Consider the following 15,570-nt stretch of genomic DNA (forward strand, 5'->3'; position numbering starts at 1 on the left):
AGAAACCTCTGAGGGATGAGAAGTCCAATAATGTTTTGTGGAGGTGAAACTTATGAAGGACCTTGAAGGATGGGTAGGATTTGGATGAGTAGGGGAAGAGATGGTGTATGTTTAAGTTGTAGAAAGAATAATAGAACCAAAGGCATAATGAGAGGCCTTTGGGGGGATTGTAAGGATCAATGTCTGTCTAGTAGAGCTTTGGTATTGAGGAAGAGTTCAAAATAAGATTGGATAAGTAGAACAGGACCAAATTACTGAGGATCTTGAAAGTCAGGCAGAAGATTTGGACTTGAGAAATAAGGAACCATTTAAAGTTCTTGAATGAAGGATAATATGAAGAAATCAATATTTTTTTTACACATACATTGTTTTGGGGGGGGCAGTGAGGGTTAAGTGACTTGCCCAGGGTCACACAGCTAGTAAGCATTGAGTGTCTGAGGCCGGATTTGAACTTGGGTCCTCTTGAATCCAGGGCTGGTGCTTTATCCACTGCCCCATCTAGCTGCCCCAAAGCAATATTTTTTTAAAGAAAATTTTAATTCTGAATTTAAACATTCAAATAAAATGGGCATTTTCATATGCATAGTGGAATAGAAGAGAGGAAATTGTACATGAAACTGGGTTTCTGCTACATTTAGCTTGAAAAGCAATATTTTAGGAAGATTCTACAGATATAGAAGTTGGGTAGAGATTCAGGAAGTAGCTGAGGAGATGAGCTAGGAGGCTGGCTGTTGCACTGATATGATGAAGAGTATTGACTGCTATCAAGTATAAGAGACATTTTACAGGAGAAAATGACAAGATTTAGCACACATTCTGTCTATGTATAAAATAATTGACAGTTATTTCCGAATCATTGGCAAATAAAGGTCCACATGTTCACGAGAGACATAAGAAAGAAGTCAGTAACAAAAACCCAAGTCTTCAAATACCTTACATACAAACACACAATGTATGAATAACAAACAGAATTAACTAGAGTTCCTAAAGCAAGGAGGCAAATCTAATCTTGTCAAGGATAACTAAGATTTAGTGAGATGAAACTCATGACTAAAATATGGTTCTTTATAAATATACCAAATTCAAAAGAAACAGGATTGGGGCAGCTAGGTGGCGCAGTGGATAGAGCACCGGCCCTGGATTCAGGAGGAACTGAGTTCAAATCTGGCCTCAGACACTTAACACTTACTAGCTGTGTGACCCTGAACAAGTCACTTAACCCCAATTGCCTCACCAAAAAAAGAAAGAAAGAAAGAAAGAAACAGAATAGGTGCAGATGCAGTAGCATTGCTTAAAAAGATTTTGTTATATGAGGAAAGCTATGCATCAGAAGGGGTAAGCAAGGTAGAGTGTTTTGTCATTGGAGTGTACTACAGACCTCCTGGACAGAAAGAGGAAATAGACCAAAGTTCAGGAAAGAAATCACACATGCTGAGACAGAGACATCTGCTAGAGAATTCTCTGCACCAGGATCAGAGCAGCTAACAATTTTCAAGTTTATTTATTGTGTGATATTTTAAACCTTAGTCATCAACACCAATTATTCCTTTTTTTTTCTTCTTTTTTTTTTTTTTTAGTGAAGCAATTGGGGTTAAGTGACTTGCCCAGGGTCACACAGCTAGTAAGTGTGTGTTAAGTGTCTGAGGCTGGATTTGAACTCAGGTACTCCTGACTCCAGTGCTCTATCCACTGTGCCATCTAGCTGCCCCAATTATTCCTTTTTTAAAAAAATTATTTATTTTTTTATTTTTTTAGTGAGGCAGTTGAGGTTAAGTGACTTGCCCAGGATCACACAGCTAGTAAGTGTTAAGTGTCTGAGGCTGGATTTGAACTCAGGTACTCCTGACTCCAGGGCTGGTGCTCTATCCACTGCGCCACCTAGCTGCCCCCCAATTATTCCTTCTAAGCTCACATTGGGATTCTTTGTCCATTCTTCACTTTTTCTATTATATAGTTGTAGCTAGTGTGTACTCTGTTCTTATTCTGGCTTTTGGGGAGGGGGCAGTTCTTTGCATTATTTAATAAAGGTTTTTCCTAACACTTATGAGTTTTAATTACATTGTAATATTCTATTACATAACTCTAACCACAATTAATTTAACTCTTCCCCCTTTTGTTAGACATTTAAGTTGCTACCACTTTTTTTGTACTTAAATATAGTGCTAATCTGAAATTTTTTAACAGATAGTCCTTTTTGTTTTGATAGCATTTTTCAGAATAGCTAGTAATTTCTTTTCTTTCTTTCTTTTTTTTTTTTTTTTTTTGCTAGTAATTTCTTATCACCTGAATGACAATTTCATTCTTCAAAAGGAGGGGGAGCCAACAAGAGGAAATTCTATTCTGGATCTGATTCTAACAAGGAAGGGACTCACTGGAAGTTTGAGGGGAAGTGGCCCATGCAACTGGGAATAGACATATACCTTAGATTTGAGAGAGTAGATTTCAAAGGGTTTAGAGAAAAGATATGTGGAGCTCTGACTAAGACTCTTCATGGGAAGTCAGTCCAGGAAGTATTTCCAAACTGATAATAATTTTAAAGCCAGGTTTTGATGTGAGATGGATTTAGGTTCAAATTGATCGTGAGTCATCCCAAAAGAATTACAAGACTCAGTGACTCAATTTCCCAAGTTGTATTACAGTACTGTGAGTGAACACAGGGAGAGAACCAGAAAAGTGGAAAGGTATCTCTTGAATAGGGAAAGAAAAGACAGTTATATTTATAGTATGGATAAACTGATTATCAGTCTCATTATAATAATTTCCACCTTAGGGAGGTACAGGGGAGGGCCTATCCTAATTTGGAGTTCCTGGGGTCCTAAACTGACCCCAGGGCAGGTACTTTTTTCCGTGGAGGTGTGTTTTGGGGGGTTACACATCATAAGGTGAATTTGGAGACAAATTTGGCCTTTTCTGCGCAGGTCTCTTTTTGATTCCCATGGCTATTTTCAAAATATTTTCATTTATCAGTAGAATTTCGATGCCCTGTCAATGTATCATTGTTATAGTTAAGGTCTCTATGACCTGCCTCTGTATGTTCTTGTTATGGGTGCTGATTAATGTGGGACTTGTATTAATGAAGACTCAAGTTTTAAGTTATCCATTAACTGGGTTCTGAATCCCTTTAGAGCTCAGATCTAAATTACTGTTAACCCCTTTTTTGCCTCATATCTGTTCTAGAAGTTTCATTGGTCCCCTATTGCTTCCACAATAAAATAAAATAAAAACTCTTCAAGTGTAGCATTTAAAGCCCATATTCTTTATGTTCTAGTCAAACTGGCCTGCCTGCTGTTCCCCATGTGTGGTATCTCTCTCTCCTTTCCTGGAATGCTCTCTCTTCTCAAGGCTTTTCCTGATTTCCCCCATTTGATAGTCACTTGAGTGTCACTTTGTATTGATTTTATATTAACTTACACATGTACATGTTGTTTCCCCCAGTAGAATGGAAGCTCCCTGATAGGTTTCTTTATTCCCTCTGTGTCTTCAGATTCTGACCCATATTAAGCACTTACATGTTTGTTGAATTGAATTGGAAAGGTCTCAAAAATGAAGTCACAAAAATACCAAGATAAATGTTTCCAGTGAGTAAAAAGGGAGGAATAGTTTAAAGAGACTGATATGGACACAGAGAATTTACCAATTGAAGTAAGACTTGCAGAAGATGGAGTCAAGGCCAGGTTACCGCAGTCAGCTGAATCCAGAAGTGTACCATGGTTCTACAAGGCATTGTCAGAGTGTGGAAACACCGGATAAGCTGAGGCTGGCGAGCAGAGTGAAGATCAGAGTGGGGAGCTTTTAAAGCTATTCTGGGAAAAAAACCAGCATCCAAGAAGGAATAGGACCACTGCTCCAGGACCATGGGATGACCAAGAGGAGGTAGAGCTGATCAGTTCTTCTTTTGCTTGTTTTCACTGCCAGAGAGAATGACCGTTGGATGAGAAAAGATAGTCTTCTGGCCTAGATAGCCAAAGATCCTGAAGAATTGGCATGTGTGTTATTCCTGAGCCACTATCACTGATGCCTGAAAGATCAGGAGAATAGGATCAAAGAACGGCATATGCTTTCTTTCTCGCCCCCCCCCCCAAAAAAAACAACAGCAGAAAAAAAAGGTGGGGAAGAAGTAGAGTCTGTACACACACTTCTTTTTATTTATTTATTTTTATTTTGAATTTAAAAATTTTTTCGTACACACACTTATAAGCCAGTGAACTCGACTTCAGTTCCTAGAATATGTTACTAAAGGTATAGTAAGTGAGCATCTAGAAAAGGAAGTGGTGATCTCAAAGGTCCCCAACATGGCTTCATTAAGAAAAGGTCATGACAGACTCACCTTCCTAAACCAATAAATCCAGAGAATGCTCTAGTCTTTGTTTAACTGGATTTCAGCAAACATTTAGTAAAATTTTTTCATTCTGTTCTTTAGCACCGGATGATAGAGGCAAGATCCAAAAGAATTTTGACAGGTTAGAACATTTGGCTAAAGTGAATAAGGTGATATTTAATAGAGATAAATGTCTTATACTTGGGTGGAGAAGAGATAACTAGCCAGAGAGATTACTAGTTCCTTTGATAATGATCTGGGAGGTTTAGTGGGGAGGGTTACAACTTCCACATGAGCCACATGAGCCAATCTGTGGGGCAGCCAAGAAATTTCATACCATTTTGGGCTGCATGAAGAGTCATAGTGTTCAGAATGAAGGCAAAACTATCCGCAAGCAAATGACAGGGATCGTCAATGTTATGCCCAATAGTTCTTTGTCTCCTGAGGTACCTCCCACAAGGATGGCTGTTGAACAAAGGAGGTAAACTGTTTGCTAACTACACCTACTTGGCTGCTACTAGTTAGTTCCTTCCACTAGTGTCAGAATGACCTTGGTATATCTTCTTTGTGTTCTTTTGTGTTTAATGTGTCTTGTCTCTTCCACTGGACTGTAAATTTCTCCTATCCCACAGGTTCTTCCACATTACCACCTTCCTGGCATATGTAGGGCTTTGCGCACGATGTCCATCTGCATGCCCATTTTCATTATGAGTGTTTGATTTCACCATGCCCTGGCTGTAGACTTGTGCTCCCTACAAGTCACAGAGGAGCTGAACTGCTGTTCTCTCAATCTCCCCTCCCCATCCCCCACTTTCCATTGCTGTTTTGTGCATTAGGTCCAGCTGGGGAAACTCGTAACCTAATGGATCAGTGGGGGAAGAGAAAGGGAAGGCCAGAGTAAACAGAGAAGAGCGTTACTGGTTAAAGAGAGTGCCGTGACTTGACTATCATCCTGTCTAATTGAGTGATCTAAAGGGGTGTTAGTGACAGGTGAGGCAGAAGTTTCTGACCATGCCATTGGTTGTTGTTTAAACTCAGTCCCACAGTAAAGGTACCTAAAGAAGAAAACGAACACACCATCTGAATTAGGAGTAGGAATGAAAAAACCCCTCCCCATAAATGGGGTATTCTTCATTTGGCCTCCCCTTTGGAATAGTAAGGAAGAACTGTATTCCCCAATGCTCTCCTAAATGCCCCATGGGGGGGGCTCAGATTCAGCAACTTCAGGAAGCCATTGGTCCATATTCACAAAGAGGCCTGGCAGAGCAGAGTTTTCTGTATGAGTCAGTGTGGTCCCAAACTGGTTATTTTTCTTAAATCCTACATTGGTATTTACTTTGTCTTACAGTGGTTTGAGTCCAGCCAATGACAGTGGAGCCAAAAAGAAGAAAAAGAAGCAGAAAAAGAAGAAAGAAAAAAGCAATGAAACATTGGATTCTGCCCAGGACCAGCCGGTGAAGGTAAAGGACCTATTTCCCAAGGGCCCAGAGATTTTCTCAGATAAGAGTGTTTTAAGGGAAATATTGGTTTTCTCCATCAATTTTTACTTGCTTTAAAAACAAACGAACACCCTCTCTTTGAGGTTAGGGAAGTACTTCTCTCATAACCTCCCTGTGACATAAGTAGTACAGGTATCATCCCTGTGTTATACATGATGAAAGTGAGGCTCTGAGCAGTTCAGTGACTTAGCTCTGACAACACAGCTACAAAGTACCCTAGACAAAATTTGAACCCACATCTTCTGATTCCAAGTCTAGTGCTTCATGCATACATCTCCTCAAGATGGAGAATTTGTATGCCTGTGCTTTTCCAGACCCATCTCATGAAACTATCGTTAGTACCTGTGAGTTCTTTGAAGTAGTCCCTATGTAGGAGTCCCTGGTACTGTAGTGTCTGACCTGAGCGTGTTAATATTTAGATGGAAACTGACTTCTCTGTTTTAAGTACAATAGTGAGTCCCCAAACCTGAGGCTCCAGGGCCTACTCACTGTCATCAAAAAAAAAAAAACCATTTAGTTATTGCATGATTGCTTATGCTGTCCCAGATGCTATTGAATGGTTACTATATAGTTGTGGTCCTTGCTCCCCAGAGTTCCAACCCAGGACTAATGGAAGCATTGGCTATGACAGTAAAGCTGGAAGATTCATTTTTATAAACAGGCCGGAAGTCATTCATCTAAATGAGTTCTGTGGTCCACTGTCACCTTGGGAGGCTGTGCACTTCCCCCAGGTGTCCTCCAGAGACTCAGGATATTTGGGTAGTGGTCTGTTGGAATTTATATCCGAGCCAGTTTGTGAGTCATCTAAGGAAATCTGTCTATCTATCTATCTATCTTTGAGTACACCTTATTTTGGACCCTAAACAGTGCCTGGTTTATTTATGAAAGTTGACCCCTGAATGGTTTTTTTATTTCCAGAATTAGGTCTACTTTCAAAGGATAGCACTTTGTCACTTTTGAAGATAGGCAAAGTAATGTACTTTAGTCCCTGACAACAATTCAGGAAAGAGGAGTTCTAAAAACTCATCCTTTAATTGAAATCTCTCTCTCCAAAGTTGTCAGTGTTTTCTTAATTGCCAAGCCTTTTCTCAGTCTTCATCCTTCTTGACTTCTCTATTTTTGTCTTGGGTTCTATCTATCTGATCCATCTCAGACTCCTTTGCTGAATCATTATCCATAGCCTACTCCCTACCTGTGGGTATGTGCCAGGGCTCCCTCCTAGACCTTTTTGTTCTATACTAGCTCTCTTGCTGAGGCTATCAATTCCCTTGGGTCCATATACTATAGATGACTCTCAGATGGTACACTGGATAGAGTTTTGGCCCTGGAGTCAGGAAGACTGTTCTTCTTGAGTTCAAATGTGGCTTCAGACACTTATTGGCTGCATGACCCTGGGCAAGTCACTTAACCCTATTTGCCTCATCTGTAAAATGAGCTGGAGAAGGGAATGGCAAACCTCTCTAAGTATCTTTGCCAAGAAAACACCACAAGGGATCACAAAAAGTTGGATAGAAAAGAAAAATGACTGAATTGAAGGTGATTCTCATCTAGCCTCAGCCTTTCTCCTGAGCTCTAATCATGTAGCTCCCTATTAGATATTTCAAATGAGATATTCCAAAGCCATCTCTAACTCCACACATGCAATCTGGACTCTCTGTTTCCCTTTGTTTCTGTCAAGGGTGCCACCATTCTTCCAGGTACCTCAGTTCACAGGATTATGGATTTACAACTGGAAAGAACCTTAAAGGCTGTCCAGTTCTCTTCTCCCTCCATTTTACATGTGAGGGAACAAAGGCATACATTAAGTGACTTATCCATGGTCACATGGGTGGTGACAGAAGGAAGACTTTAACCCAGCTCCTCTGCCTCTGAACCTTGTACCACCTCAACCTTCATTCCCAGTCAGTTGCTATATCATGTTGATTCTATCTCCACAATGTTTCTCATGTTGTTTCCCTTCTCTCTACTCGAATGGTCAAGCCCCCGTTATTTCTTGTTTAGATTGCTTCAATAATCTCCTAATTGGTCTCCCTGCCTCAAATCTATGCCCTCTCCAGTCTATCCTCCGTAGAGTTGTAAGTAGTGATATTCCTAAAGCACAGGTCTGGCCATGTTCCTCTCATGCTCAGTAAACTCCAGGGCCTCCCTGTTACCTCTGTGACTGAATGCAAATACTCTGTTTGGCATTTAAAGGCCTTCACAAACTGGTTCCAACCTACCTTTCCTAACTTTTTATACATTGCCCACCTTCATACACACTGGAGTCTAGCCATATTGGCCTTGCTCTTCTCACAGGTGACATTCCATCTTTTATCTCCATATCTTTGCATAGTCCTTCCCCCACACCTCACCCCCACCCCTAGGCCTGGAATTCCTTCCTTCCTTATCCTTTAGAATCCTTAGTTTCCTTCCAAATTCTCTCTCTCACACACATGCACACACATGCATGCATACATGCATGCATGCATACATACATACACACACATACACACACACATAGTTGTACACCTCAGGCCTAGTCCCCTGACATACAGTGGGCACTTAATAAATGCTCATTGATTGATTCATTTATTCATCCATAAATACTGCTTAGGCTATATAGTCTTGAACATCCATTCTAAGAACCCGCATAAAAATGTGATGAAGCCACACTGTTCATGGCCTCTTTTCTAGAGAGAGCTGCTGCCTTGCTTTCAGTTTCTTTTGGCAAGGCTCCCAGGGAAAATGCCAATATTTAAGTCAAAGCCTTCCTGGGGTCAAATAGAAGCTTTACACCTCACACTATAAGGTTTGAAATCAGATACTTCCAAGGATTTTTTCAATGTAAAGGAATCGAATACAAATCCTGCAGCCCCTGCCTTACCACCGATGCTTTAGTCCATTATCCTACAGTATCTGTCACCAGGAGCTCTTTCGCAATAAATTCTAAGCTGCTGTACTTTAAGAGAGTTAATATGACTTAGTAGTATATTGTGTTTTCTCTTCCCCCAACTTTTTCTCGCTCAGGTGAACTCTTTACCAGCCGAGAGAATCCAGGAAATACAGAAAGCCATTGAGCTGTTCTCAGTAGGCCAAGGGCCTGCCAAAACGATGGAGGAGGCCAGCAAGCGCAGTTACCAGTTTTGGGACACCCAGCCTGTGCCTAAGCTCGGTACGCTTTCTTTTCCTTTGTCTTAGACACAGAGCTTGCCTTACCTGCACCTGAGAGGACTGGGAGCATCACTGGTCACCCTTTTTCCTCATAACCATATGAGTCTAGTAGCCTTGGGTGGCACGGTGGATAGAGGGGCTGGGGCTGGAGTTAGCACGACCTGAGTTCAAATTCAACCTCAGATCCTTACTAGCTGTGGGAGCCTGGTTAACCTCTGTTTGCTTTAGCTTCCCCAGCAGTTAAAAGCATCTGCCTCGCAGGATTGTTGGGAAGATCAAAAGAGATAATTGTTAAGTGCTTAGCACAATGTCTAGCACTATAAAAATGTTAGCTGCTATTATTATTATTATCATCATCATCATCATTATCGCTATTATTATTAGTGGGGCCGCTAGGTGGCGCAGTGGATAAAACACCGGCCCTGGATTCAGGAGGACCTGAGTTCAAATCCAGCCTCAGACACTTGACACTAGCTGTGTGACCCTGGGCAAGTCACTTAACCCTCATTGTCCCACCCCAGCCCCCCCAAAATTATTATTAGTGTTTTGTTTTTTTTTAAAGTATCTTTTACAGGTATAATATTGAGGAATAGTTCAGAATAAGGTTCTTTAAGGTTATTGAGAACTTCAAAAGCCAAGTAGTATATTTTCACTGAAGACAGAGTTGCAAAGGACAGCTATACATTGGTATAGAACAGAAGAAATATGTGTATCTCTGTATACAAAGATAGGGTATTAATACTTGATTATCTATGGCAAATTTTAGTCCTAGGCTGCTTTCCCTATGCCACTTAGCATAGTACCCAACCAATTCCTCTTTCCTCTGTGTGTTAACTGACTGCATGGTCATTCTAAAATCAGCCTAACCTAAGTGGGAGTGATATGTCCATCCCTACCAGTATTAATGTGTACACTTCTGCTTAATACAATTCAAGAAAGGTATCATGAAACTAGCTGTGAGTCCACAGGATTGATCACTAAGATGATTGGACAGTTGGGAGTACTGCTGTGTGAAAAATTTCAGACTTTAGCCTTCAAAGATCAGATCTGATAGGAGATGCAATAAATAACATTCTGGCTCAGGGCAACCCAGATTTGGTCATTAGGTCCTGAAATGCAAAAGGGAGGAGGGCAGCAGACACCTTTTGGAGCTTGAGCTGGGAACATTTAGGACAGCTGAAAAGGAATTACAGCTTCACACCAGCTTAGGGAGCTCATCTTTCCAAGAGGTTGTGCTGACCAAAACTATGATTCTTGGGTGAACTTGCTTCCAATGCAATTAGAAAAAGTCATATGCTATATTCCAACACCAAATACAGCCAATTATTCATATATCTGCTTCTTTTAACGAGCACAAACAACTGAGGCTTGATCATATTTATGTGTGTGCAGCTTCTCCAACTGCCTCTTGTTGAACTTTTTTCTGTTTAACTGAATTGGGAAAGCAGTAATCCAGCCTGTTATAAAACCCACTTGGGGCAGGTAGGTTAAGTTTAACCCCCTGCCCCTCCTCTGTCGTTCTGTTTTGGAAGATGCAGATTGAGCTACCTATGTAGCCCCGAGTGTGGATTTGTGTAGTTGTTCCTTGGAAAGTCACCTCAGGTCAGTGTTTTTCAACTGGTTTGCCAGGAAGAGATATCCACTGTTCAGGAGGGATTTTGGAGCCGGGAGAAGGAAACTTACCAGCCACCTAGTTGCCAGTAAGTGAGCTTTGTAAGCAGCATTCCCATAGCACTGAAGAGCGAAGCAACTAAACCAATAGATTTCCTTTGTTGTGAGTAGGTTGGCCGTGGAGGCCATGGAAAGCTGAAATTGAAGGTGCTCATGGCCAGCACTGAGGTGTGTAACCACACACAGCTGGCTTTTCAGATCTCCTTGTCCCACACTTCTTAGCCATTTCCTCAGTGAAGGCCTACTAGCTGAGCCCTCCTGCATGGCTTTGGATGACCAAAGGCACCTTGACTTGGGACAGAATACTGGGCCTGAGAGTGAAGTGAGGTGGGAGGAAACCTCTCCCTAAAGGAGTAATCGAGATTAGAACAGCACAGCCTTATCCCCCCATTCACTGGAATGCGTGAAGACGTATGTTGTAATTAATGTATATAACCTTGCCAGACTATGTTCACTGAGTGTTCATTTAGGAACTTTAAAATGGGCTGCTTCAATCACTTTGGCATGAGGAGATACCATAGGGCCAAGGGGAGAGGGTACTGACCCACACCTGGACACCTCTCCCACCATTGACCCCTTAGGCAGTCTTGGACCAGTTTGTTGCTGTGTGCTCTGATTTCTCTGTCTGTTAAATGGAGGCAGAGCCATTGACTTTCCTTTTAGGGATATCATGAAAAGCTATGTAATTGCATATAGATGCCCTGAAATCTTCGAGAAAAGATAAGTTAAGATAACATTTGGACACAGTTTACTAAACTTCTAGTATAATCAAAAAAGTACTTTCGATATCCTCTGTGGGTAGCTAGATGGTGAAGTGGATAGAGCATTGGGCTTGGAATCAAGAAGACTCCTCTTCTGGAGTTCAAATCAAACCTCAGACACTTACTAGCTGTGTGACCCTGGACAAGTCACTTAACCCTCTTAGCTTCAGTTTCTTCATCTGTAAAATAAGCTGCAGAAGGAAATGGCAAACTCTTCCAGTGTCTTTGCCAAGAACACCCCAAAATGGGGTCATGAAGAATTGGACGTGGCTGAGACAACCAAACAACAAAAGTGTGATTCTGTAGAAGAGTGGTCAAGATGGCTACCTGTCAGACCTGTAATTAACCAAGAAGCCCTCAGCACCAATTCAGGGAGGCTTTTAAATGGGCTGATCTGTATAAATACCCCATGTAAAGTTAAGACAATCTGTTGAGCTGAGACATCATCCCAACTCTGCCTCTGAGTGAACCCTAGGTGTAGGTTCTTTTCCAATTTATTGTTTTTGTCCTTGGTATAAAATAAGTCCCTGAATATTTATTAATAATACAGATACTACATAGTTCATTGCAGTCATATAGCATTTCTGCCCCTGCAACCTGTGGTATTTTTCATAGGTGATACCTTCTGGCTTTCCTAGCCTTTCTCCCTCTTTTTTTATCTTTTTAAGTATTTAATTGATTGTTTTTTACTCTGTTGTCACTTCCCATTAAACCACTTGGCCAACCTTGTAAACAAGCACAGCCAAGCAAAATAAGTTACCAGCCTTGGCTGGTAAAATGGAGGCCTGTTCTACATGCAGAGTCTGCTTCCTCTGTGCCAGGAATGTGCCCCATTCCACTTTTCTAGTCCCCTGAAGTTATGGTTGGACACTGCATTCATCAGATTCTGAAGTCATGTGTTTTTTTCCTTTCCATTATTGTGATCATCCCCTTTTTTCTGCCTCCTTGGCCCTACAGCATTTCCTGCAGGCTTCTCGAGTGTCTGAGTTGTCATACTCATCATTCCTTACTGCGTAGTTATATTCCATTACATTCCTGTGCCCCAATTTGTGCAGCTATCCCATAATTGATGGGCTTCCACTTTCTTTCCCTTTCTTTGCTACTAGCAATGTTTTTACACATGTGGGACCTCTCCTGCCTGGCCTGGGGGACCTTATGTCTAGTGGTGTTTATCACAAGATCAAAGAGTAGGTATAGTTTACTAACTCTTTTATTTTTATTGCAAATTGTTTTTTAGAGTGGTTGGATGGATTTATCATCATACCAGCCAAGCATGCATCAGAATGCCTGTCTTCCCCTTAGCCCCCTCAATATAAATCATCTTTATCTTTTTTTTGCTATTTTTGCCAATCCGAGTTTTTTATGAATACAGTTAAACTTCATTGGTTAGGTACCTCATATATTTTATTTTTTTTTTTTAAATGTAGATTGGAACCAGAAGAGGTTTATCAATTACACTAGTACAGGGTATTTCTTTCTTTCTTTCTTTTTTTGTGAGGCAATTGGGGTTAAGTGACTTGCCTAGGGTCACACAGCTAGTACGTGTGTAAAGTGTCTGAGGCCGGATTTGAACTCTGGTCTTCCTGAATCCAGGGCTGGTGCTCTATCCACTGCACCACCTGGCTGCCCCTACCTCATATATTTTCAAGTGTTATTACTGTGCTTTGGTCCACGGTGAGAGTTTTTATATCTTATAATCTTCAGTTTCCTTCAATAAAGGGTGGGGGGCAAATAAGATTAGGGAGAAGAATGGAGAGAGGGGAAAAGGAAAAGAGAGGAATTTTCCTGTGGAATCTTTGAGTTGAAGATATTCATCATCATTCATACTTCCTGAAATTCTTCTCACCCCTCCCTGAGTTTCCTATAGAGGTTAGGGAACAGCAGGTTCTCTTTAGCTGTCTAATACTGAGACAAGAAGTTAGGAATCACTACAGTGACCAGGTAAAATGCCACAATTCTGAGCCATCGGGACTCAGCAAGCTTAGGTCATAATAAAATATAACTCATCTGTATAGGGCTATGGTCTTTCCTCAAAACAAATTAATTATTTCATTTTGTCATATAGTCTATGGATATTCTGTTGTATTAGTGAAATTGATGTTTGTTTCTACTGAAAATAATTATTCTATTGTGGTTTTGGACAGAATTTTAATATATGTTGTATTGGCTGATGAATAAAATTTTTCCAGTATCTTAAAAAACCCTAGGAGATACTGAGGGCAAGTATTGTTATCCATGTTTTACAAATGAGGACATTGACATTCTCAGAGGTTGTGACTTGCCCGTGGTCACTGTTTTGGCCTAATCTAGTGATTCAAGCTCAGGACTGGAATGAAATGAGACACACATAGGTCACATAACACTTTGCAAAGGGAAGTTTATTTAACAAGGAAAGAATGATTCAGCAAAAGTACAGTGTTGTTTCAGGTGGGCACAGCTGCCCTCAGCTCTCCATGGAGGCATGCCTAGTCAGGAGAGTTGTGTTAAGTTGCATAGTCAAGCTTGAGAATCACCAGCCCCCTGTGCCCTTAGACAACCGGGAAGCTTATTCCAGTCGTTAAAGCCTTCATGCCCCAGTCTTGGGAAGGGTTTCATTGCCTTTTAGAAAAACTAGCCTAGCCTACCTCAAGGACTTTTCAGTCTTAATATATGTTATTCCTTCTAGTCCCTTCCTTGGTCCCAAAGGTCTCCTAGGGAATCTGCGGCCACTTAAATGATCTTCAGACTATTGGCAAACAACCCCTGACCTCAGGGCTATCTGGCAGAGCACTGGAGGAGAAGGAAAACCAGAAACAACCCAAAATCAAACTGCCCCATGAAGGAGTGCAGCCCATATGGAGGGGTTGATGGCAGACCCATTTCACAGTAGATCACCCAATGTCAGATGGTGACAGTTAGCAGGAGCAGTACCTAAAGCATTAGGGTCATAGCACAGGTAGTGATTCTTCTGCTCTGTCACCAGTCCTTGTTATGGTCTAGGGTCATATGCAGAGGGTAGCTAAGGGGCAAATTCTCTTGTATATAACTTGTCTGAGGCCTGACTTGATACAAAAACTCGATCTATACCACCAGTGATCCCTTACTCACAAGGTGGGACCTCCCCTTCCCTAGGAACCCTGATAAGGGGGAAGAGATATCAAATCTTTGTCCTTTTAGAGGCTTCTCCTGAAAGACTGCCTCTTTCCACAGTGACTGAATAGTTAGTTATACAGTTTGACCACCCTGTTGTTAGAAAGCCAGGCACCTCCCCAGAATTCCCAGTCCCTGTTGCTGCCTACAAGCCACCTGCTTCTGGTTAGTTAAACTCATTAATGCTATTTGGGAAGGCATAGCCACAACTTTTGCTCCTCCTATTGGTCAGTGGTCAGCCTAATGTGCACCCTAAAAAGGGTGTGTGTGTGTGTGTGTGTGTGTGTGTGTGTGTGTGTAGTTGTAGAAACTTGCTACAAGTCAGCCTTGACTGGGGACCCAAGAATTCAAGAGACTGACACCGTGGCGATGAACATCCATCTCACCTCCTATGCTTTTCACTCACCTATGCTCAGGGAAGGAGAGACAAATCAAAAGAAGCATCCAGAGAGATGAGGTCCAGTCTCATGTTCATCTGAGCCCGTGCATATGCTCTAGCTGCCGTGTGAAAGAGATACCCATATGACTGGGGTAGAGGGGGTCCCTTTTCAAAATCTTGATGTGAAGTCCCAAAGAGGTTTGCAGAATCCTAGCACGACCAGCAGAGATTGGAGGGTAGGTGGAGTCACTTCTTTTAAGGTATAACCAGTAAGTGGTTCCTTCTGGCTTAGTGGCCAGTCTTCTCTGAAGCTGCTGCCGCCACCACCTCTATCTTTTTTTTTCTTTTTGAGGGGCAATGAGGGTTAAGTGACTTGCCCAGGGTCACATAGCTAGTAAGTGTCTCAAGCTGGATTTGAATTCAGGTCCTCCTGAATCTAGGGCTGGTGCTCTACTATGCCACCTAGCTGCCCCTCCCCCATCAAGGGGAGCAATGGATTCTATGTTGCCCCAAAAGTCAGTTAATTATCTCCTGTCATACTTCCAGTTAACTATTTGCTGTCCTCAGATTAACTTGGTCCTATTTGACCACGTCTTCAATCATGGAAAGTTCTCTGGGAAGGCTCAGATAGTGTCCTTTCAAGGGCTTCTCATTGTAGCTTGC

At 41.6% G+C, this 15,570-nt stretch overlaps 1 protein-coding gene across 1 annotated transcript in view; it reads left to right on the forward strand.

Moving 5' to 3' along the window:
* The window catches only part of NMT1 (N-myristoyltransferase 1), a 54,227-nt gene that overhangs the window by 20,177 nt on the left and 18,480 nt on the right, over window positions 1-15,570 (forward strand). The window contains exons 2-3 of the mRNA XM_044002186.1: window positions 5,667-5,778; window positions 8,824-8,968. Coding sequence (XP_043858121.1) covers window positions 5,667-5,778; window positions 8,824-8,968 — 257 coding nt within the window. The remainder of the gene's footprint in view (window positions 1-5,666; window positions 5,779-8,823; window positions 8,969-15,570) is intronic.

This window comes from Dromiciops gliroides, chromosome 4, assembly GCF_019393635.1.
Source record: "Dromiciops gliroides isolate mDroGli1 chromosome 4, mDroGli1.pri, whole genome shotgun sequence".
NCBI classification, from domain to species: domain Eukaryota; kingdom Metazoa; phylum Chordata; class Mammalia; order Microbiotheria; family Microbiotheriidae; genus Dromiciops; species Dromiciops gliroides.